The 26008-nt window shown below is 37.9% G+C and overlaps 1 protein-coding gene across 1 annotated transcript; it reads right to left on the bottom strand.

Moving 5' to 3' along the window:
* Positions 1-2570: 2570 nt before the first annotated feature.
* On the bottom strand, positions 2571-4136 carry LOC149666536 (uncharacterized). The gene has a single exon (XM_089841594.1). The coding sequence runs from the start codon at positions 4134-4136 to the stop codon at positions 2571-2573; it is 1566 nt and encodes a 521-aa protein (XP_089697720.1).
* Positions 4137-26008: the final 21872 nt, after the last annotated feature.

Here is a 26008-nt window from a genome sequence, read left to right as displayed (position 1 = left end):
GGAAAGAGGGTGTCAGTTATTACTGTGAGGGTTTCATTAATAGAAGCAGTCAGCGTTCCGTCAGGTTGTTTGATTGCGGAAAGGGTAGTGGGACACTTTAAACGATGAGCCGAGATTTTTTACCGGAGTGTGAAAGGGTTGAGGGAAGTGACTTCAGAGCAGAAGGATTCCCATGAACGCTTTTTAGCGTGCTTGATGGCCAGTTTAAATTGCGCGAGATCGCGCTTGTACGCTAAGGTATACGAGAGTCGCAGGTCAGGATCAGTGCACCGCTGAGAACGGCGGCGTAAAGCATGAACCTTTTTTCTTTGGATGTGCAAGGACTGGGACCACCAAGGAACGGTTTTGTGATTAGGTGACGTCGACTTGCGGCGTAGATTCGCATCACACAAAGAGAGTAAACGGTCCTGTAGATCGTCTACGAAAGAATCGATAAGTTCTGGAGTAAGCAACGAAGGCACGTGGACATCTGCAAAGAGGGCACTAGTAGCTTCCTGAAAGGAAAGCCAGTCTACTTCCTTGAGGCAATAACCTGGACGAGGTGAGTTCGTGGCAGGTGTAGTGTTAAAGTCGAACATAATTAACCTATGATCAGAGAGTGACTCGCTACTTGAAATACGCCAGTTTCTAATGAAATCCATGACGTCAGATGTTGAAAACGTAAGGTCGATAAAACTAGAGCCATGGCCATCAAAAGTAGGGCCATAGGTAGGGTCATTATAAAGGAACAAATATCGGCCATTGATAAGATCAGACGTTAGTAATCCACGTTGGTTAGTAGAGGGTGAACCCCACATGGAATGTTTAGCGTTAAAATCGCCAGCAAAGATCATCTTATGCGTACCAAAGCGACTCATAATGCAATTGAGAGTTTCCAAGAATGATTCATAATCGCAGGTAGGTGTAGCATAAACACAAGTAACTCGAATAACAGAGCCACTGCATCTCAGCTCAACCGTGAGGATGTCACTGCTGCTGAAAAGTAGAGAGAGACCGTGACCCAAGGATTAGGTGGAACAATCGGTTGAGCAGGAGGCAAAGGAAGAGAATCCTCTGCCACCTGGCGAACTTCAGAGAGGGCGGAAAGAGTTTCTTTGAGCAGACCCTTAGTCTCGCCCATTGTGGTGCGGGAAGACAAAGCTTGAGATGGGAGAGACTGTGTTTCTCTCAATTGTAATCGGAGTTGCGTACGGTCGTCGTACATAAGGCTTAATTTAGCGGTAAGGGCCTTTACCTCAGTTACGAGACGTTGGTCACAATCGAACTGTTCGTAAAGGCAGTCTTTAACATTAGACGCCCAACGCCGAACTTTATGGGCTTCGGCCGCCGTAAAACGAGCGCCTTGAGCAGAAACAATATCCTCTAAAGTAGAGTCAAAACGGGAACAATCAGGCCCAGAAATGCCACACGGAAGATCTTCGAAAAAATCATCCGAATGTTGAATAACGTCTCGTGTGCAGTCCGCCAGGTTAACGGTAGCCTCAGAGGCGTTAGTGGTGTTTAAATCTATGTCTGTATCCATGGTCAAAAATTAAAAAGAAATCGGCCTTACCCGACAGTAGCTGCCGCATTTAAACCCCGCCTGCAGCACGGGGTGGTCAACCGGGGACAAAAAACATGTCCCACGGCCTTTGCGAAAGCACCGGATCCTCCCAATCAATCCTCCAGGCCTCCAGTCAGCTTGGCGAACCATACCCCCGGTTACTTCCGGGGCCCGGGGCATCCACCCCGGAGACCTCTTCCTGGGATCCTGAAAGGAGATCACCGGCACCACGCGGGTTGCCCCCCGAAGACCATAGGGGCTCACCTGTGCGGATATTCTGGCCAGGACAGCCGGAATCCGAAGAAACCGCCAAACTAGACATGCAGGGCGCCCGCAGTGCCACGACCCCTGGGCGCTTGCCGGCTCGACCAAAGCCGGCAGCCCGCGCGCTGGGGAAACCCCGGCCGAATAGGACTTCGGATCTCATCCTAAACGGCCCACTGCATGTCCCAGCCCTGGCATCCCTCCGCACAAAAGGGAAACACTAATGCATCTCCACGGTGACCAACTGGCATGTGTAACACTACCAGCAACGCCCACCGCTTCCTCAATGCAACTGACACCTTACTTAGTGAGAGCAAGGCGCGGCAAGTTTTAAACGGACTATTGCCAAAGTCCGAAACCTCAACAGAGGGTGGGTACACTTATTCTGGCACCTCCACGATGACCAACCGGCATGAGTAACTCTACCGGCAACGCTCAACGCTTCTCTGGTGCACGCAAGCCCTCGCCACCACGTCAAGGTGGTACCCATGGGAGGGAGTAGATAGGGACATAGTTTTATGATTATACTCTGCACCGTATTGGGTAATACATAACAGAGTTTTGTTTTGTTTATTGTTTGAGCGGATAAGAAAAGGTGCCTTATGCACACCCTTTAACAGCGTAGGACCCTAAATATTTTTTTTGTAAATAAAGAAAGATGAATGTATATATAAATAAATAAAGTAAATAAATAAATAAATAAATAATGTAAACGATCGATAATGTCTCGAGGATGAAAATTGACAGCAGTGGCGGCCTTGATTTAAGGGGTGAGTGACAGCAAATCGAAGTTGGTGTCAATAAAATGCATGAGCTTCCGCAGGTGTTGAAGCGTGTTCCCATTAGTTAGAACTTTTTGAATAGTTCCGTCAAAAGTAGAGCGATTCAAGAAGCCTTCTGTGAGGGGACATTGCAGAATGTAGTGCCTGGCGTCGGCGATAACAGCACCGCACCCGCAAAACGGGTTGGGGTGATGACCGAGATCGTGAAGATATTGCGGGAATTTTCCGTGCCCGGTAAGAATTTGCGTCAGGTAGTAGTCCGCGCCAGGACCTTCAGTAGAGGGAAGTGGGTAGAATTCGTGCGTGAGTCGACCAGTGAGACCAGTTTCCCACAAATTTTGCCATGCATTGGTTGAAATTTTGTGCAGGTAAGTCTTTAAATAGTGACGGGAAGGCGCTATATATATTTGAGGAAAGGCAGTGCCATGGGCAGCTTCTTTAGCTGATTGATCAGCAAGTTCGTTGCCGTGATTTCCAGCATGGGCCTTAATCCACGATAGGCGGACTAAGGGCAAATTGTTTAGTGTGGACTTAATGGACTGGACCAAGTCGGTCGTGTTAGAGCGGTTACGAAGGGCGGTTATTGCAGAAAGACTATCGGTGTAGATGTGGACTGATTCGGTTATGCGATTTTCGACAATCCATCGGAGGGATTGGTGAATCGCAACGAGTTCTGCTATGTATATTGTGCATTCGTTGTTCAGGGTGAAGCGCCGACAGACGAGGGTACGAGAATCGTGGAAAACCACGAACGCGCAACCGACACCGTCATCGAAGCGGGAGCCGTCCGTATAAATTTCAAGACCAAGCCCAGTGGGGTCGTAAGCTCGACATGGAATCAATATTCTTTTTGCAGGATGAGCAGCAAACTTGGGGACTTCGGAAAGGTAAGTGTGTCTGGTTAGGGGTGTTGTAACGTGCATTGTATTTTCTTTCAGGTTGTAACTGCGAAAAACCGCGGCTTCTTCGCTAGCTACAAGATGAAGAGGTAGGATACCGGTAAGGACTTGCAGAGCGGCCGTGGATGTCGTGCGATAAGAACGCGCCATGCGTTGAAGGCAAGCGCGTTGAATGGTGGTTAGACGACGGACTATTGCTGAGTTTTTGGTTGCTGGAAACCAAACACCACAAGCATATAAAATCATGCGTTCCAGACCCTTTTTATACATGGATTTCAGAGCAAGGCATTGAACTCCCCAGGTCTTACGGGCTAGGGCGGCCATTTGTTGGAGAGAGACGGACACCTTGGAGTAGATTTCATGTAAATGGGGAAGGTAGGTCAATCCCTGGTCTATGGTAACACCTAGGAGACGGAGCTCTTTGGTATTAGGAATGTTGGTATTTCCCATATTATAAGTCGGGGGACGATCAGGTTTACATCCACTGCGAAAGAACGTGATGGCTTTGGACTTTGAGGGACTACAGCTGAGTTTATTTTTGATGCACCATTGATAAACGAAGGCCAAGAGTGTGTTTCCTTGACGTTCACAAACACTGCGAGAAGGGCCCCAGACGATGCAGTTGATATCGTCAGCAAAGCCCTGCATGTCGGTTTGAGGGATGTGAGGCGTTTGGAGCAAAGTGTCACAAACAACGTTCCACAATGTGGGACCAATACAGGAACCCTGTGGGACGCCTCGGGCTATCGGTTTAGTAATTGCGAAATTCGGAGTCGAGTAGATGGCAGTTCTGTCAGAGAGAAAACTGTTGATCAGCAGTTGATAGGGACAACGTTTATAATTATACTCTATACCGTAAATAGATACACAATATTGTTTGATTTAAATTAAGTGCAGTTCGGTAGAGGATGCATTATGCACATCCCCGTAGCGGGTTGACCTAGCCTTTTTTTTTAAATATATGTTATATAAAAATATTTACAGTTAAAAGTTCTAAATAGATAAATAAATTAAATAAATAATAATACATTAATAAATAAAATAAAATTAATATCGTTATAAATTAGGAAAGCATGGACAGTAAATCAAAATTTTTGACTATGAATTGCATAAGGTCCCGAAGGCGTCCAAGTATAATATCGTCAATTTCGAGATTCGTAATGGATTCCTGGAGGTTGGTACGGTTAATAAAGCCATCAGTTAGGGGGCAGTGCAAGATATAGTGCTCCGCATTAGCCACAGCAGCCCCACATGCACAGCATGGAGTGGGGAGATGTCCCAAGGGGAACAAATAGGGCGGGAATTTTCCATGTCCCGTAAGTATTTGGGAGAGATAGTAATCGGATCCAGGTCCGACTACCGAGACCTTCGGGAGGAGTTGATAAGTAAAACGACCTTTGGTATCAGCTGTCCAGAGTGATTGCCAATAGGTTAGAGAAATACTAAAAAGTTGGGACTTGAGCCAATTACGAGTTTGTGCTATCCGAATTTTGGGAAACAGATCACTATGAGCAGCTTCCTTTGCATAATTGTCGGCAAGTTCATTGCCATGTGTTCCGATATGAGCTTTTGTCCATGTTATGCGAACTAAAGGTAAACGGTAGACCAACTGCTGAATGGTGTGAACAAGGCGAGTGGTATTAACAGGCGAGCGTAAGGCGGTGATCGCGGATAAGCTGTCAGTAAAGATAATAACAGGTTCATTGATTTCGTGATTCAGCAACCAAAGTAGAGATCGTTCAATAGCCACTAACTCAGCGATATATATTGTGCTTTCATTGTTAAGAGTAAAACGTCGTGCAACTAGTTCTTCGCTATTATAGAGTACAACAAATGCGCAGCCGACACCATCATCGAACCGCGAACCATCAGTGAAGATTTCCATGCCAAGTCCTGTTGGAGTACAGTCGTGACATGGAAGAGTTAGCCTGCGTGCTGGGTGGATCGTGTATTTCGGAACTTCAGTGAGGTAAGTGATATTGTCAAGGTGAGTATTTAGATGGAGGGTTTTTTTCTTTCAGGTAGAAGCTACGGAAGACAGCCGCTTCCTGACTCGCAACAAGATGGAGGGGCAAGATACCGGTAAGTACCTGGAGTACAGAAGTAGATGTAGTGCGAAACGATCTTGCAATACGCAGAAGGCAAGCTCTTTGTATAATTTGGAGTCGTCGAACTATAGCAGAATTGTGGTTCGCTGGAAACCAAACTCCGCAGCCGTATAAAATTAATCGTTCAATTCCACGTTTATAGATAGCCTTGAGGGCAGAACCCTGAACACCCCATGTCTTCCGGGCAATAACACAAATTTGCTGAACGTAAATTGAGACTTTGGAACTAACTTCTTCTAAATGCGGGAGATACGTAAGGCCTTGGTCCAAAATAACACCAAGGAGTTTTCAACTGAGATTATTATAAACGAACAGGTCAAGGACGTACGCCTAGGCCCTATCGTTAAATATTTCTCCGAAAACACGCCACTGCCACCTACCTCAAAAGCCGATGAAGCTCTGCTTCCTAAGTGTCAATTAATATACGGTGTTCTACATCGCCTCCCTAGTCCTCTAGCCCCGCTACTCCCTAATTTCAAAATTTGGGTACCCAGCGCATTGAAAAAGGTAGTTCTTCAACTGAACCATGATATCCGTGCTGCCGGTCATTTAGGTAATTTAAAAACCCTGCGGCGCATGCGGGAACGCTATATTTGGGACGGGATGACCCGCGATGTTAAAGAATACGTCGCCTCATGCGAGGCTTGTCAGAAGCACAAACCTGTGCAGCGACTTCCGGCCGGACTGATGAAGTCCGCCGCTATAACCGACGCCTGGACCGTAGTGTCAATTGACCTTAAAGGCCCTTATACCCCGAGCAGGCGCGGGATCACACAGTTATTAGTCGTCACCGATATGATGACGAAGTGGGTGGAAATATTTCCTTTACGCCGTGCGACCACCAGGGCAATTGTTAACATACTCGTTGACCAAGTTTTCACTAGGTTTGGCCTCCCTGTAACAATTGCGAGTGATAATGGTCGTCAATTTGTATCCAAGATAATGACGGATACCTTAAAATTATTGGGTGTACGCAATCGGTTCACGTCGTTTTATTCTCCTCAGTCAAATCAAACCGAGAGAATAAATCGCACGTTGTCCACTATGATTGCTACGTATGTAGGCGACAACCACAGGGATTGGGATGTGGGCATTCACCAATATGCTATGGCTCTTAGAACCTCAGTTCACGAGTCAACGGGCTTCACCCCAGCATACCTTAATTTTGGTCGTGAATTACGTTCCCCCGCCGATGTAGGCACCCCCATCAATCCTGATGACGCACTAGATCCCGCTAAGATTAGCTTACACGCTCTTTCAATCAAAAAGGTTGTCGATGACGCCCAAGCGCAAGCGCAAGAAAATATTGAAGCGCAGCAAAGCCGGCAGGCACCATATTATAATTCACGTCACCGTGACGTTGAATTTGAGGTCGGACAAATGGTATTAAAACGCACTCACTTCTTATCTAAGGCCAGCGCCAACTTTTCTCAAAAACTGGCACCGCGTAGTGATGGGCCTTATGTAATTGCTCAAAAACTGTCCCCATTGACTTATAGGCTTAAGGGTATGAAATCAAACAGAGTTTTTAAGGGTACATTCCATATCCGTGACCTCAAACCTTTCGTCGAGCGAAATGCCGACAATTCCGGGGAACAATCGGTCGATACAGACCCTAAGATTGATCCTAGGGTGAACAACTCTCCAACTGTTGTGAATAATTCCAATGTTAGTCGACCCGTGCGGTCATTAAGCATTTGTAGTGAAGCCTCATCTGATGATGGTCATAATGAACAAATTGCCTCTAGAAAGCGTAGCCTTCGGCCACGCGACCCCAGAACTGGTAGGGTCAAATATTAATTTTATTTGAGAGAGGGTCTCTCACCTGACCATAGTGTCTAATTTTTCCTCTGGGAGAGGGTCTCTCGATGGACGGACCTTAGTGTCCACGATTATTAACGTTATTAATTTGTTTAATTGATAGTTCTTTTCTTGTAAACCATGACTGGTCTAGCTAGCCTTCATGTTTGTGCATATTTTGATATCCCATGTTCTATTTGTTTCACTAACTTAATGCTAGTGTAAATTTAATGTTTAACTTAATGCTAGTGTAAATTTAATGTTTCACTTAATTTTAGTGTAACTTTAGTGTTTAACTTAATGTTAGTGTCAATTTAATGTTTAACTTAATGTTTACTTTATATTTTGTTTAGTTATGGTCATTTGCCTTGTTTCACATAGTGAATATGATTTTTTTTATTTCTCATTCACGAAATTTTTTTTGTGCTTCACTTGATGATTTTGTTTTGATTACTTTGTTTTCATTTCAACTTTTTATTAATAGTTACTTCACGTAATACTCTTGTGGTTCTCACCTCGATGGTCGTTCACATAATTTTTTGGTTGTTATGTAGTTTTCTTGTGGCTCTCAACTCATTCCACTGTTGTGTTTTATTTTATTGTTGTGACTCGCTTTTGTCTTGTGCCACTCCCTGTTGCGAACCTTTTTTTTGAGCTTCATTCTGGACTTTTTCCTACCGGTTGAGCGAGGGCGCTCAACATTAAGTCGGGGGGAATTGTAACGGTAGGGCTGACTTATGTCCGACCCCTCGACAATCGCGCGTATGGCCGATCCCTCGGCATTTATAACGGTAGGGCTGACTTATGTCCGACCCCTCGACAATCGCGGATATGGCCGATCCCTCGGCTATGGAAAAGTTCGCCTAACACCTAACACGATGGATGGAAGACCCACGTCACGGGCAAAACCCCAGGCTTGCCCCACGGGTCTCGAAAAAGAAAGAGAGAGCGTAAACTTTAAAAAAAAGAGGAGTCGAGATCGAGAGCGCCTCGTGAGCAGGTACTTGGTACCACTAGCCATGAACTTTATAAAAAGACTGGACTAATAATTTGTGCGTGTGTTCGCGGCTTAAAAATAAAGACGCGGCCAATAAGACCAAACGTTACCACGAGGGTGATCACCCATGAACAAGCGTAACGAGGAAAGCAGAACAACAGAGACAATTTGAGTATCTTTATTATTAATTATAAATTGTATTACCGAGAGTCCACAAGATTGAATGGTTTAAGATTAAATATTGCAATGACCAAATTAAGTTTCTCTAATTTAAGTTTAGTATTCATTAATAGTAGGAAACGTGTCAACGTTCTCTCTTTGTGGTTTATTCAGCCTGTAACGTACAGCGTACCTGTGTCGGAAATAAGCTAAAGTTTTCCGTCCCTTTACTCTACGTTATTGTGTCCCGGGTGTCAAACCGTTTTCTGCTATTTTTACCTCTCCGAGTGACGTATGTCACGGAGAGGTTCTAATTTCGACGTGTCTGTCTGTGTGTGTGTCTGTGTGTCTGTCTGTTGTTATTGACTTACACCCCAGGGGACCGCGTTCGCAGTTTTCAAATCGGAGAAAACGTTTTCCCAAATTCCGGACCGCATTTACAGTTTCCGAAAATTTGGATTCCACTTACCATAGCAATTATCCATTACCAGTCTTTACCCACTGGCTTCTATAGTCCACCATCATTGGGGCTCTTTTTCCATGCCACATGGACACCAGTCTGTACACACTGGCTTCTACACACCACCATTTTGTGGTCTTTGTCCATCCCACTTGGACACCAGTCTGTACACACTGGCTTCTACACACCACCATCTTCTGGTCTTTGTCCATCCCACACGGACACCAGTCTGTAAACACTGGCTTCTAATCCCCACCATCTTCTGGTCTTTGTCCATCCAACATGGACACCAGTCTGTACACGCTGGTTTCTACACACCACCATCTTCTGGTCATTTTTTTTGTCCATCCCACATGGACACCAGTCTGCGCACCTGGCTTCTACTCCATCATCATCCTTAAGGTTAAGACATACGCGGCGATCGGCCAGGGTTACGAGAAACGTCTGGCCTCCCAATGGTGGGGCTTCCACCAAAGGTTCACGCAACTGCGCTGTTCTTATCCATAGCTGCGATTCGAAACCCTTATATACTACCTATTTGAGTAAGGCAAAGCAACCGGCGTATGCTTCATTTCAAACGCCAATATTAGTCAAGTCTCTCAAGAATGTTTAATTGTTCTTTTTTAAAACGATGTAACGTTCAATAAGGCGAATAACTAACGAAGAAAATATTAAATATTAATTATATTTATTTTAATATTTAAGATAATGTTGTTTCTCAATTCAAAATTAATACGGAAAGAGTTAAAAAGCGGTCTATGTTTTGTCTGTGTGTGTCCGTCCGTTGTTACGCTAGTGCGCTGCGTTAGAAGTTCGTTTTGTTTTGATGTGTAAAGAAATCCTACAGAACCATAATATTCCCTTTATCCTTAATATAAAGTGAATATGTGGAAAATTTTTTCGTAATTATGATGCATTTAGTACTTTTGTAGCTTTAAAGCTCTGTTTCATTTTGATATTCCAAAGACTTTTTTTAATATTATTTTTTGAAATGGCTGTTTATATATTACTTAAGCTATACTACATCTGTATATAGAATAATCCTTGGCTTAGTGATTTCATGAAGAAAGCTAAGTTCTAGACTCCGGCGGGTGTATCTAGTATTATCGGCAATAAGCTTAGTGAAATAAAGAGTAAATAATTGAGGCCTGAGGCGAAGTAAAGTTTGGGTTTTGATTTTCGTGTCTGAAAGGAAGAGACATCAACGGTTCACAGTGAGCCGAAAGTTAAATACACTCTTAAATAATCAGGTTAAGATTTTAGCAGAAGGAAAGATCATGGTGGCGATTAGATTAGTAGGACTGAGCTACAGAGTTTTTATTCTCTTTATGGTGCGCATTGACTATCAGTGCGTCTAGCTACAATTTAGCTTTGGCATTATTTAGCGTTAACACTCATGTTGGCAAACTAAGAATATTGTTGAGGTGAGACGAGACGATAGTGTTTACACTGCTAACTAGTTGTGAATGTAGCTATCAGAATATAGGGTAAACAGCTGAAGCGTAGACTTCATTTGCTGTTCTTTTTGCCATTGACTGATTTCCATGTGTCCAAGATTTATCCTTATTGGATGTAAAATGTCGTCTGCTTTACTGTATATTCGCTATGCTTGGAATACTGCTTCAATATTTCGTAAATTTTTACTTCAAAAAAGAGAAATAATTCCATATCTAGGTAAATAACTTTGTAGTTGTAGATCTCTTGACTCGGAGAGGTAATATTTTGGTTTTCCCAACTTGTTTTTAGTTCAGTTGTTAGGCTTGGTAGTTCTCACTCTATCAGTTTTGTTTTATTTAATTAATTAATTAAGTGTATCGGCTTCAAAAAATTTAGAAAGCTTGAAATTAAATATGCCCCCAACGAAACGAAAGTATCGCGCGTATTTGTGGTCAGACAGTAATTTAATACCGCGCAGATCACTGGTGCGATATAAAAAAAGGACTGAAAACCTCAATAAAATGCATGGACCATAAGAAGAATGTTAGCTTGGAGTCGTCCTATTCAGATACCGAGTCTCAATCTGAACAGGAAAGCGACAATGGGAATAACGAAACTCATACGGAAATTGACCCTAGTTCTTGCAACTTGGATCATGCCATCGAAGATGAAAATTATGAATTATCCATAAATGAACCGCATGTAGACGATTTAAAGTAATTATCTATTTTTCAGCTTTTAGAATTGGTGGAAATTCCCAATATGTAGTTTTCTAATTACATTTTATACCCTGATTTTTAGAAATATTAACAAAAGTAATGTAGAAAGTAATTCAGATCTCTCATCTGAGTATTCCAGTGACTCTGACAAGGAACCCGAAGTTAATAATGAATATTGCAATGATTCAGATGAGATTAAAAATGACTTGGTAAGTTATACTTATGGCCATCAATGAAACATTTAAACTTTTTCTTTTATTGAAATCTTGGACTATTATCAAATACTCTATCCTTGATTTGTTGTTTTTACTTAAATACTTCCTGGGTTTAGGATGAATTGATATATGAAGGAAGTCATCTATCTAAGAAGGAAAGTGCCCTATTAATAAAAGCTCACATCCTACGGTTCCATTTGTCAGAGGAGGCCACATCAAGTCTGCTTCAACTTATACGCTGGAATTTACCGGTTAATTCTAACGCAAACTTCCAAACAACAAAATATTTGTTTCTCAAGTATTTTTCGAGTTCAAAGTCATTTGTAGAACCTCATTATTTTTGCAAATATAACTATCTTGGACCAAATCGAAATTCTGAAGAAAATTTGGATTGTGATATTTGCCATGAATACCTGAATGTAGAAACTTTGCTGAAAGAGGATTTCTTAGCATATGATCTTCCCAGCCAACTACAGAACCTTTTGGAGCTCTCAAACCCTGTTTTATCTAGTAACGATGAATATTTTGATGTATGCGATATAAGGCATTCCTCTAAGTACCGGAAAAAAATTACGTGAACAGGACATATCAGTACCTTGAAACACTTATGGTGTTCCAATTTTTCAGTCATCCAAGTTCAATATATGGCCACTTCAATTAACTGTTAATGAGCTTCCACTGAAAGCTAGGGCACGAAATACTTTGATTGCCGGCCTTTGGTTTGGCTATAAAAAACCTAACATGAACTGCTATTTCAAGCCATTTGTTGAATCGATGAATGCTTTGTCTTCACAAGGAATAACTTGGGAAACTAAAGATAAAAAGAAAATTCACTCAAGAGTTTATCCTGGGCCTTGTGCAGTGGACTCAATTGCTCGATGCATAATGCTCAATATGACCCAATTCAATGGAGAGTATGGTTGCCCTTGGTGTTTACACCCTGAAATTTATGTTAGTAATACGAGGGTGTATCCATTTAAAGACCATAGCAATGTTTTGAAACGCAGCCACATTAGTGTAGTGAATGAAGCTAAGGAAGCTGTAAGGACAAGTTATTTTACCAATGGGATCCATCAGTTCTTTTACGTCTGAATTATTTTGATATCGTGGACGATGTAATGGTGGATTATATGCATGGCTTATGCCTCGGAGTTTTTAGAAATACAACAAACCTTTGGCTAGACACTAAAAATCATACTAAAGATTTTTACATTGGAACACTTTTAGCTATAAAAGTGCCTAAGGAGTTTTCAAGAAAGTCAAGGTCTTTCGATACACGGGCTTATTGGAAAGCATCAGAATGGAGAAATTGGGCTCTTTTTTACTCACCTGTAGTGTTAAAAGGAATTTTACCTCGAAACTTTTACAAAAATTGGATGAAATTAATAGCCATTAGTCATGCTTTATTAGCAAAAACCATTCAAACTGATTGTTTGTTTGAAGTGCGAGAAATAGTTAGTCAGTTTTTGGCTGAGTATGAAAAGATTTATGGTTCTGAGTATATGCCATTTAATGTTCATCAAATCCTTCATCTAGTGGATTGGGGACCCTTGTGGTGTTATTCAACATTTCCTTTCGAATCTAATAATGGACGATTGTTAAAGTTGTATAGTGGAACTCAATTCATACAATTACAAATTTCCCAAAAGTTCTTATTCCTGCAGTTCTTGCCTACACTAGTTATAGAAAATGATGCGTTTAAAAAAAGCCTTTGCTTGAAACATTTTTCTACTCTTTGACTAAATTTTATAGTCTGTTTCCTTCAACAAATCTTGAATTTAAGTCTGTAGTATTGAGAAAGTCGAACCCACGGTATAAGCAACAAATTAATGACGAGTTTTTATTATTACAAAAAAATATAAACGCTCAAAACCTTACTGTGCATAAAAATGTATCTGTCAATGGTATTTTCCTTAGCCCAAAGAGTTTAAGCGGCAAAACCAATAACAATTATTTGTGTGTTGAAAATCAAGGTGATTTTGTTTTCCTCAAACTATGTAACATTTATTCGACGCCAGACAATGACGTTTTAGTTTCAGCCAAAAGGTTAAAAACGAAAATGGAAAACGATTTATTACAAAATACCATGTTTACGTTTGAGGAAACTGAAACGCCATTCCTAGCCTCTATTGAAACTATTCGTATCAACAAATGTATTAATCAAAAATGTCTTGATTAGAATCAAGACTTAAAAAAGTATCGATAAGACTGAGGTTGTGGTCGTACTATTAACGGGTTAAGCACTAATTTGTTCTGAACATGTCTCGAAAGGGTGCTTGTTGTACCTTTTTAAAGCATTGTTGCCAATGTGTGGGTAATTTCTCACATCGTGGGAAATTTAGGATTGATGTTAAGCCATGTGGGGAAAAGGTAATATTTTTCCGAAATCGATCAAATGTCGGAATTTTCCTGTTAAAGGGTTAATAGTGCAGACTGTGCAATTAAAATTAGGGTATTTTGGAAAATTTTGTCCGGTTTAATAATTTGAAGCGACATTTTGAAATAAATTCGGTGATTTTAAGTTTGGCACTGAAAAAGAAAGAAAGCATATTTTGAGAATTTTTAAGCCTTGTAGCATTTCGGAGCATTTGTACATATTGTCAAAGCCATGAGGAGTGATATTCTATATTAAGCTTAGTAGGATAAAATAGTCCAGACAAATATGACTGTAAAAAAGGGTGCGGGAAATGAGTGAAATTTTTAATTGGAAGTGGGAAAATCCACTTTCTAACATTAGCAACACTGATTTGAAAGTTTTGGTCATGGCTGAACAGACCGCTCATTCAGTTTTCTATTGTTTTAAAGCTTATTTTGACACGTTATCTCTCAAAAGTAATTAATGTAATGATAAAATGTTTTGGGGGAATGGAATTGTGCCCGAAAACCCGAGATAAGTAAATTTTTGAAATTGATTACCTGTAAAATAAGTTATTTCAACGGAAAACGGTAATGGAACGTTGTTTTTTCTTAAGCATGCCTTTAAGTTTCAATTAAAAAGAAAAATTAATATCTGAACCTTAAGTCAAGTGATAACCTCAGTCTTATCGATACTTTTTTAAGTCTTGATTCTAATCAAGACATTTTTGATTAATATCTGCAACTTCAGTCTTAATTGTTTATTAATTTATTTTAATGTTGAAACCGGGGTTGATTTTAGCCATTATTTAATCGCGTATTCCCTCATACCATAGAATCAGCATTATTATTTAATTTCCGATTCCCTCATACCATAGAATCGGCATTATTAATTAATTCCCGATGGGGGTTGACCAGAAATATACCAGATTTTCCCATGCAGATCGTTCTTAAAGACTATTTTAATGCCATTGTTCCAACAACATTTAAATACGGATATTGCTCTTAACTTTCACGTTCAACATAAATGACTTTAAAGTATGTCTTATTCTGGCAGTTGGTGAAATAGGCAAATTGTGGTAAACGTGACTATAAATAAACCAACTGCCAATAATTTGGGAAAGGTAGTAATATTTTGGTGGAAAAACAACCAATTTAGTAATATCGTTCTAAATGGGGCAATTTGATAATAATTTGAAAGCAATAACAGGCGCAAGTTTAGTGCAACATCGCTACTTTGGACTACTGTTAGAGATTTTCTTTTTTGTGTATTTTTGAAAAAGCTGGCATAAGCTACTTTAAGGTCCGCCCTCGTGTTGACTTGTAGTTGGTTTCTGACTTTGGTATTGAAAAATTGTAGGGTGGAATATTAGGCACCGTGTTAGGGCAGGCAATGGAACTGTTTAGCTTTAGCATTAAGCATTGGAAATAACTATTTATTTTTACTTATGAAATGAATCGTGAAGTTACGTGTTGTCAGCTATTTAGGTCTTGAGTACAGTAATTTAATAAGTATAAAAATTATGGTCAATAATTTTATTCAAGAAAAGAGTTATTTAATGAATAATTATAACATTATCTGGAATTTTGAAGTTAACTTTTGTTTAATAATTCCTCGTGAATCATTAAAGAGTTCCATCCACTTCCTAAATAAAATCCTCAAGAGTTTCTCAATAATACTCCCAATATTATTCCCTCCAATTTCTTGAAAATATTCCCAAGAGATTTCCCTCCAATTTCTTGAAAATATTCCCAAGAGATTTCCCTCCAATTTCTTTAAAATATTTCCTGGATAATTCCTTTAACTTATTAATTATATCCCAAAAACAATTAATAATAATTGTATGCTATTATGGGATCCACCTTTGAAAATTCACTTGACTTTTCTTAGTCGAGGGCCTAATCACTCTCGGGTTCTCTGTACACGCACTGCTTATTACGCGAAATCATTTTAGCACTGTTAAGGTTAAGGGTTTAAAAGATTACGCGTTATCAATTCCTTTATTACAGCGCCTATACTGATTACGCAGAGTGGTTGGACCCTCAATCTTAGAATTATCTTCAGTTTTATTTTCCTGCGAAAAATAATTACCTCCAGTGTTATTATTTAATTTTCCTTTATTTCAACGAATTTAAATTGTGTTATATGTTAAATGCCGTTATTTTCGGAGTTGGTTACGTTCAAATCGCCAGTTGGTACAATTTGAGATGCGTTTTTTTCCTTTTTGTTTCGTACTTCCTTGATCTTGTCTTGTAGTGAGCGCTTGATAAGATTTCGGGCGCAGTTGTATTTCTCACATGTAAATGCTTTACACATGTTTGATTTAAAATTAATACAATACAATATAGTGTGATTTAAGTTAGCGTGCTTAACTTACTTATAATCGAGTTTATTTTTGCTGGGTCTAACTGCTTCCGTGCCTGAATATGCTTAAACGCGTTAGATTGTTTTCCACTTATTGAACACTCAGCTAGATCATTAGCTGATAACAATCCAAGAAGTGACCTAGCAAATTGGCATGGACTACCCCCAGCTGCATGTTCCGCATTTATTAACAAGCATTGTTTAATCTGAACTTCATTTCCGAGATCAACCTAAAATTATTAAGACAGGGTAAAATGCAAATCATCCAAAACTTAAATTACTAATCAGTTTAAATTACAACATCAATATAATAATTTAAATTATAAAGTCAATTTGATAATCAAAATGACTAAATTAATTTTATAATTTAAATTACAAAATCAATTTGATAATCAAAATTACTAAACTAATTTTATAATTTAAACTATAAAGTTAATTTGATAATCAAAATGACTAAATTAATTTTATAATTTAAATTACAAAATCAATTTGATACTCAAAATTACTAAACTAATTTTATAATTTAAATTACAAAATCAATTTGATAATCAAAATGACTAAATTACTTTTATAATTTAAATTACAAAGTTAATTTGATAATCAAAATGACTAAATTAATTTTATAATTTAAATTAAAAATCAATTTGATAATCAAAATTACTAAACTAATTTTATAATTTAAATTACAAAATCAATTTGATAATCAAAATGACTAAATTACTTTTATAATTTAAATTACAAAGTTAATTTGATAATCAAAATGACTAAATTAATTTTATAATTTAAATTATAGTCAATTTGATAATCAAAATGACTAAATTACTTTTATAATTTAAATTACAAAGTCAATTTGATAATCAAAATTGAATTGAATTGAATTTTTGAATCCTGGACCACAACATGACAACATAGCCACTTTTTACAGTAATACAGGATTATATAATATATATTAATGCTTTACATTGTTACCTACAGTTAAATACAATAAATTCCCTACCCACTTAAAATTTATAATATATAATTAAAACTTAAAGAGTTAAAATTTAAAAACCACAATAATAATTTAAAAGACAATTATACTTAAAATCCGAAAGATACCATTATGATTCGAATTTAAATATCTTATAGCAAATCACCTATGTCACAGTTCATCACAATATTTAAAAAGTATGACTAAATTAATTTTATAATTTAAATTACAAAGTCAATTTGATAATCAAAATGACTAAATTAATTTTATAATTTAAATTACAAAGTCAATTTGATAATCAAAATTACTAAACTAATTTTATAATTCAAATTACAAAATCAACTTGACAACTTTATAATTTAAATTATAACATAATTTTATAAGGTTATTAGTAAAGTCTAATTTCCAAGTAAACAGAAAAGTTATGTTTTACCATATCCATTTCTGGTGGGGCACTGGAAGCAAATCCATTATCGTTAATAACTTTTTCAAGTTTTTATGAGACTTCTTTAATCGCTTGATCCATTGATCTACTTCTGTTTTATAAGAAAAATGTTTATAAGTAAAATTTTTATTTACAAAACTAAAACTATCACAATAACCACTAACTACAGACCTATTGGTTTAATGGAACATATCTCTATACTTAATATTTTAATAATTTTAAACTATAAACCTTTAAAATAGCCAACTCTACATACCTGCTAATTTCCTCAGGTTATCGTTTTCCTCAGACAAACGTTTCATTTTTTCTTTTAGTTTTTCATTTTTGGCGATTAGCACTTCTTCTCGGTTTTTTTACCTTCATCCACATTAGACAAGATGCTCTGATTTTGCTATAAGGATATTGTTTATAACTATAAATTTTAAGTCAATATGTATAACATTAAGCTTAACTATAAGCTTCAGTGCACTGTTGTCATGCAGGTTCTCTGTGAGTCAAGTAGGTCTAGTATTGAGTGAAACTGCACTGCTATAGCCCTAATCTCTGCCATAATTTGACTCAGAAATGGCCTGGAAACACTGGGAGAACGGTATAAACCTCGTTTAGTGGAAACTATGTAGTACAGGTACCTGAATCGTAGCTTCACTTCTCTCTGTGCGCTTTTTAGCCATTTTATTGACTTCTCTCTTAAGCCTTTTTTCCATTTCATCGGAAGTACCTAAAAATGGTACAAATTTTCGTTCCTATAGACCAATTCGGAAATTACATACAGAAAAAACAACACGTAGGGGCGAGGCCGCCATCGGGGTAAACTGCTCCATGCCACGAAGCACCGCTAGATGGGGTCCCGAGCTCGCACTGCTTTTAGCGGTGCTTCTTGGAATGACGAGTTTACCCCTCGAGTGTTGGCTTATCCTATGGAATTTCCAAATTGGTCTATAGGTAAATTTCACATGAAGAGCATTTCATACAATTTACACAAGGAGGCAAAGCTACATTGCGTACAAGACTCCCAGCTATTTTGTACTCCAGGTAACCGTGCCTCGCCTCCTTGTGTGTATAATTAAACATAGGTTTGCCAATTAAGCTAGATCCGACAACAACTGAATTTCACGTCATCTGCTTATACTCATAAGAGCGGAAGGTGCCCCCTAGCAGGAACGCTAGGATTGTGTCCCTCAACGAGTTCCGTTTCCGTTAAGGTTAAAACCGTGTTTAGTATGTTGGCTGGCAGCATTGCCAATCAAAAATTTCGAGGTTTGGTGAAAGCCACTATAGCATTATCATGTCGACGCTTTAGCCTCTTAACTAGTAATAACTAGTGAAAATAGGTTCTTGACATCCATTAGTATAGGAATTGAGCTTTTTGGCAAACAAATGTTTAATTATTGTACTTATGATGGTACGAATCCTCCAAGTGTAGACTATATATTATTTTAGAGCAAGCCCCACGAATTTTAAAGTTTAATGCATTTAATTTAAATTGTTCGAAAGATGTGATCGAAAAAATTAGAAATATATTACTTGGGTAATTTCTTAAACTTATCAAACAAATTAATATTGGTTTCTATTTTAGAACTATTAGAAACTTTAACTCGCCAATACTGACTATTTTTCCTGGTGATGATTCCTTGCCTTCTTCCCAATAGACATCAACTTCCATATCAATAAATTCCGTATAAACGGTAGCCACTGCAATTCGAGTGGCTACGTCCACATCCTTTAATTGCCTGACCGAGTAATGGTCCCAGCAATTCTCTTGTGTAATCCACTTAACGAGCACATGTAGCCCACCGACAGCTGGTTTAGGCATTTTTAACTTTCTCTTACTTTACCGCACGAAAATTAAACCTAAAAATATATTTCACGATTTGCCCTAACCCTAATTCACGCTTAGCACTGCCGCTTGTCCGCTTGAACTTTTTCTATATGGCCCCCTTAATTCTTGGAAAATTTTACCTTAGGAATGAAGGAATCTGTGGGACGGTTTATTCTTTTCATTCCGTGTTTTTGGAGAAAAAGGGGGCAGGGCCGGGTCTCCCACTTTCTTTACAAAGGGCTAGGGGATAAAATGGACAGTCAAAGATCTTAACCGATTTGCCGTGGGGTTAGAAGCCGCTTGTACTTGAGTTCATTGCTCCATTTTCAAGGGGAAGGACATTTCAATAGAATTCATTCATTCATTCAAATAATTTTCTAAAACCCGACACTTGGCGACTGTCCCAGCCCTCGGAACACCTTGACTTCGGAATTTTTTTTGGCACTGGCACTTTTGATTTTATAATGTAAGATAGAGAGTTCGGTTCCACAAACCTTATCTCTTCACCAATTCACCTGTCACACAGATGTTTCTAGTGCATTCTAGTGTAGTATATGTAGAAGTATTATGTTGACACCGACAAATCCACTCGGTAAAGTTCCAATATAACCTACTCCTGTCTTTTCATTTCAAAAACGTTTTTATTAGTAGTCGAGTTCAATATTTTTAAATCAGGGATTTTCTAATTATGTCAAAGAGAAATTATAAGGCATATATCTGGTCCGAAAACGCCTCGATTCCCAAAAGAACCCTTGCGCGACGTAGGAAAAAAATTAAAGAAAATACTAGAAATATCAATGACAGAAGCACTAATTGTGTCAGGACTTCATCCGAATCTTCTGGGTGTGAATTGGAAGAAACTATAACAAATATTTCTGAATATGAAAATTTACCATCATCGGACGAAGAAAAAAGGTTTTAAAACTCTTTCTTATCAATTTATATCATAAGTAAGCTTATTTGGAATAAAATATTTCAAGTAACCTTATTTACTTAACGCTCAAACAATTAGAAATCTCAGCATTTAGCATGCATAATTTTTATTTAGAACCCCCGAGACTACACCTCATTGCTGTGCTTCCGAATCATCATCGTGTTCTTCTTCTGATGAAGAAGCGGTTAACTATGAGGAAACTCAATATTATGAGGAGAAATTTACAGATGATTTGGTATGTTTTATTGCAATCCCCCATAGAATTGAAATAGAATAATGACGTGCTGCATGATTACAAACTACCCGGTCTATTTTTAACTAATATTAGAGCTGCGGATAGCAGCACTCAGATAGAGACCAATAGATCAATCCATTTTTCCCATAGGGGAAGCGCGCATATAAGGGCGTGATCGAGCCCCAACGTTAGGTGTTTGCCTTCGCTCCAAGAATCACCGCTAGAAGCAATGCTAGTTGGCTAGCCTTGTGTAGTGAGCTACGCCTCCATCTAGCGGTGATTCTTAGCGCGAGGCCAAACAGCTAAGGTGGAAGACTCCCCCCTGTGCGCTGGTGTTTCTGTAAGCAATTAATGGATTGGTTATGTTACAGGACAAACCATTATTCGAAAACTCTAACCTAACTGCCAAGGAGAGCATACTCCTTGTTATGAGTCACGTGCTAAGATTTCACACTTCAAATGAAGCAACTGAGAGCCTTTTAGAGTTACTCTTTTGGCATTTGCCTAAGAACAATTTTTTTACAATCACGAAATATCAGTTTTTCAAACATTTTACTGGTGCGTGAGGTTTAGTGACTCAACATTTTTACTGTCAAAGTGAAGAGTGTTGTAACTACCTTGGATCACTGGCTGACGGGGAAAGCGATCTCAGCTGCACAATTTGCAACTGTGTTTGGCAAAAAGATGATATGATTAAAAGGGAAAACTACTTCCTGGTATTTAATTTCGAAGAGCAAATAAAAAACTTGTTGGAACTACTGAGCCCAGAACTGACCATTAAAAATTGGTCATTTGATGTGTCAGATATATCCGAATCGAGATGTTACAAAAACAAAAAACGATCAAAACACGACATTACGATCACCTGGAATACTGATGGCGTTCCGGTTTTTGGATCATCCAGCTTCAATATTTGGCCGCTCCAGTTTACAATTAATGAACTACCTTATCATATTAGATCAAGAAATACTCTCATTGCGAGCTTATGGTTTGGTGATAAAAAACCTAACATGAACACGTTTTTGTTGCCTTTCGTTAAAATCATGAATAAATTATCTGAAGATGGAATCACTTGGCAAAATGCCAACAAGGAAACCATAACTGCTAGAGTTTTCCCTGGTCCTTGCACCGTGGATTCTGTTGCTAGGTGCATGGTAATGAATATGTCTCAATTTAATGGAGAATTTGGGTGCCCTTGGTGCTTAAATCCAGGTGAAGTTATAAATAGGGGACAGGAACACTGTAGAGTATATGGAACTGGAAATTTTCAAAGTAGATCTCATGAAGGAATACTTCAAGATGCTAGAATTGCTACTGAAACCGGATTTATTCCAAATGGAATAAAGGGTCCTTCTGTGCTATTTCAACTTAACTATTTCAATACTTTTGAAGACATTGCAGTCGATTACATGCATTGCCTTGACTTGGGAGTAGTACGTGCGACAACTAGCCTTTGGCTTGACTCGAAGAACAGCAACGAGGTGTACTACTTGGGTAGAAAAATAAAGGAAATTGATAGACAGTTACTCGCGATTAAGGTCCCTAGAGAGTTTTCTCGGAAGCCAAGGTCACTCAAACATCGACCGTTTTGGAAAGCATCTGAGTGGCAGTCTTGGGCGCTCTTTTATTCTCCCATAATTATGGAGGCGTTTTTGCCTAGATAATATTATCAAAATTGGATATTGCTAGTTAAGATTTTTCATGAACTTCTTGCGAAAACTGTTGCAATAGATAAATTATTTCAAATACAAGAAATAGTTTTGGATTTTCTAACCAACTATGAAAACCTGTATGGCAAAGAAAATATGACGTTCAACGTACACCAAATATCTCATTTGGTTGAATGCGTGTCAAACTGGGGATCTTTATGGAATTATTCGGCCTTTCCTTTTGAGAATAATAACGGACGGATCCTTCGACTCTTTAATGGTACACAATTTGTTCAATTGCAAATCGCACAGAAATACCTTTTATTACAAAATATCCCTTCTCTAGTTATTCATGGTAATGCTTTAAAAGACAACCATCTAATTGAGCGTTATTTTGACAAATTAACAAAGTACTATAGTCTTTTCCCATCTAAATCGAGGATTAATGGCAAAAAGAAACATATAACATTTGGAATTATAGCTTCCAATATTTTCGCCGACAATGATGATTTAAGAATTTGAATGAAAATAACATGACTTTGTCAGACATAACTATCTACAGAAAGGTTTCTATAAAAGGGGTTAGTTTTGTTTCAAAATCTCGGAGCAAAAAAGCAGACGATTCTCATTTTTGTGTTGATGAAAATGGAATAGATAGTTTTCACAAAATTCGCTTAATAATATCCAACGTCAACGGCTCAAATTTCCTAATAGTCCAAAAACTTAAAGTATTACGATACGCTGTTAACTTTACGAGGAGGACCATAATTCTCGGTGGTTTTTGTGAAGTTAAAGAAACCCGAAACATTTCCTTACTTTCACTTCATAATTTAAAGATGCGAAAGTGCATTTACATTGCTAGTCATAATAGTGTAAAATTGTTAGCAGTTAATCCAATTATTGAAGGTAATTAGAGGTTTATAATTAGTTCTTAATTTGCCAATTTAATATATGGAATGCAGCTATTTGGGTTGAATTATGCTGGCCTCTTTGATAGTTTTAAATGTTTTAGGAATAATTAATACTTGAAAAAAAAAAATATATTTATTGATATTTCGTATTTTTTTCTTGTCGCTTAAGAGACGCAATGACGTTTTCATACTAAAGGTTTAAAGGAATGGTTCACCCATAAACTTTTTTTGTCTCTTAGCGTCAATAGTACTTTTATAAAGATAGTGGTACTACTGAAATTAAATTATTAGCGATAATTTTCATTTTATAATTAAAATAAAATTTTATATGGACAAAACCCTTAACCCCTATCTCTAAACTTCACTGTCGTGCTTTTCCAGACCTGCCAGATGACTGGCTGGTTTAAATAGCGTTTAGCCAATGAGATTTTAGCACTCCAAGCAGAAGAATTTAGGCCGGGTTTTTTTTTGAGTCTGACAATTTCGTCTTCAAGTTTGTTTAGCTCTCGTTAGTCGTTTCGTTGATCAATTTGAATCAAAATGAATTTCCGAAATGCCAAGTTGTATTATAAAAGACTGTCAGAGTATTAACTCTAGGTGTGCGGTTAATTTTTATACTGTTCCCGATCACTGTAAGTACCCTTATAGTGCATCAAAATGGTTACGATTCGCTAGCGTACTAGCTAGGCCTTTGCTACGGCCGTCTAGGAGCAGAATTGACTACGGCTCTACCGGCGCTGCCAACGTACCTTGTCGCCGGTCTAGCGCTCAACCGCGTAATAGTCGAGTTTACTTTTTAGTAGAAGCTTGTCCTATTGATACCTCGGCCAATAAGATGGAGGACTGAATTAATATTTGAGAGTGACGTATCGCAGTCTCTCTGGCTTTGCGGAAAAGCACCATACAGGCGCTATTAGGTCCTCAATGCAATTAGTTTTTCTGATTTAATTTAAAATGTACTTTATGTAAAATTTTTTCAACTCTCGAAATCTTAGTTTTGGGTGTAATTAAAGGTATTACAGCAAAAAAAGTTTATGGGTGAACCATTCCTTTAAAACTCTGTATGCTAGTACAAGAGTTTTGCAATGTTAGGTGTGAAGATATGTCTCCACTGAAAATTACTTAGCATTCCTAAAGATTAACACCGAATGATATCTATAGAAAATGTAAATCATAAATTCTTTAAGAATTCTAGAGTTATAGAGAATAATTTCTGAAGAAAAGTATTATAGTAAATTCTATAGGATTTCGAAAGAGTTTGTACAGAATTATTTCTTAATAAAACTATTATAGTAAATTCTTTAGGATTCCGAAAGAATTTTTACAGAACTATTTCCGAAGAAAACTATTTCGGAATCCTAAAGAATTTACTATAAGAGTTTTTACAGAATTATTTCTGAAGAAAACTATTATAGTAAATTCTTTAGGATTCCGAAAGAGTTTTTACAGAATTATTTCTGAAGAAAAATTCAAGTTCTAAATTATTAAGGATTCCTAAAGAAGCGTAGAGAAATAATTCTGAAGAAAAATCTATATCATTTATTCTTTGGGATTTCTAGAGGATTTACACGGTAGTGAATCCTCAAGACAATAATATAAAGAGCTCTTAAGAATTTGCAAACGGGATCATTGGGGAAAAATTCCCAAAAACGATGTTCCCAAGAGCACGTTAAAGACCCATAGATATTTCCTAAGGAACCCAAAGAAAGATTTTGTAAGGGATTGCGATGGTTATAATTACTAAGTTTCAATGCAAATTGAATTGCGAAGATTTTAATTACGAAGTTTCAATGCAAATTGAATTGCGAAGATTTTAATTGCGAAGGTTCAATGCAAATTGAAATGCGATGGTTTTAATTATGAAGTTTCAATGCAAATTGAATTGCGATGGTTTTAATTATGAAGTTTCAATGCAAATTGAATTGCGATGGTTTTAATTATGAAGTTGCAATGCAAATTGAATTGCGATGGTTTGAATTACGAAGTTTCAATGCAAATTGAATTGATAGTCCACGGTGATGAAAGATTAGCGAGTGAAGTAATTGAGGTTTAATCGGGTGGTGAAGGAGGGGGGATTTGGGGTGTTTTACCATCCTCGGACACGGGGTAGTCAGTTCCTGTAGAGTAGGCATTCTGACAAGTCCCTTATTCCCTCAAAACTTTGTCGCCCAGAAGCTAGGCTTACAGAAGTGAGCTAAACTTCCGACAGTACATATACAGCCTTTATTAGGCAACCCTTGTTTGAAGAAGTTATTTTGCGAATCCTTTTACGAGCTTCTATTTTGTTTGTGGACCAATTGCCAAGTAGTAAAAGAGTTATGTAGCGAAGTTGAAGCATTGGGATATATTTTTTGGAATTGTTGAAAGGTTGTTTCTTTGTGCATCTTTGTTGTTCTTAATCCAAAGTCACTTTCACTCTTTGAACGTGCCAATCCAAAGCGTCTGAATATCAGTAGAGAAATTGAATATGGATATTTCTTGATATGTCATGTCTTGTTGGGTTTTTTTTTCCAAAATGATAGTTCGGGAAGTTCTATTGGTCATCGTATTTTTTAACTATACATTTTAAGTATTTTATATTACTCGTGTTGGCTATGATGAAATATCTTTCTGTTGGCGCATGTTGGTACGATAGGAAATTACTGATTTGTCGAAAGAATGTTGTACTTGGTTATATTAGTTGTGTAAATGGCGGGGGGGGGTTGAAGTAAAACTTTACCATTTACTGGCTATTATATATTCATTTAAATAAAAAATTTTAGGCTATGTTTTTAAAATTTTGTCACGCAACTATTAACTTAAACTTAAAGAACACTGCTGTTTTATAATCATTATTTTGTGCATGGGCTACCAAAAAGACAATGAAATGGTTGTTAAACTTAATTTTTTTTTTATATTTTCCAGAACATTTTTGCAAATTCTACCCCTGTTGATTTATAGGA

This window comes from Phalangium opilio, unplaced genomic scaffold (genome assembly GCF_054372755.1).
Source record: "Phalangium opilio isolate 3A_F unplaced genomic scaffold, DU_Popi_V2 ptg000060l_1, whole genome shotgun sequence".
NCBI lineage: Eukaryota > Metazoa > Arthropoda > Arachnida > Opiliones > Phalangiidae > Phalangium > Phalangium opilio.
This window is presented reverse-complemented; position numbering and strand designations above follow the sequence as displayed.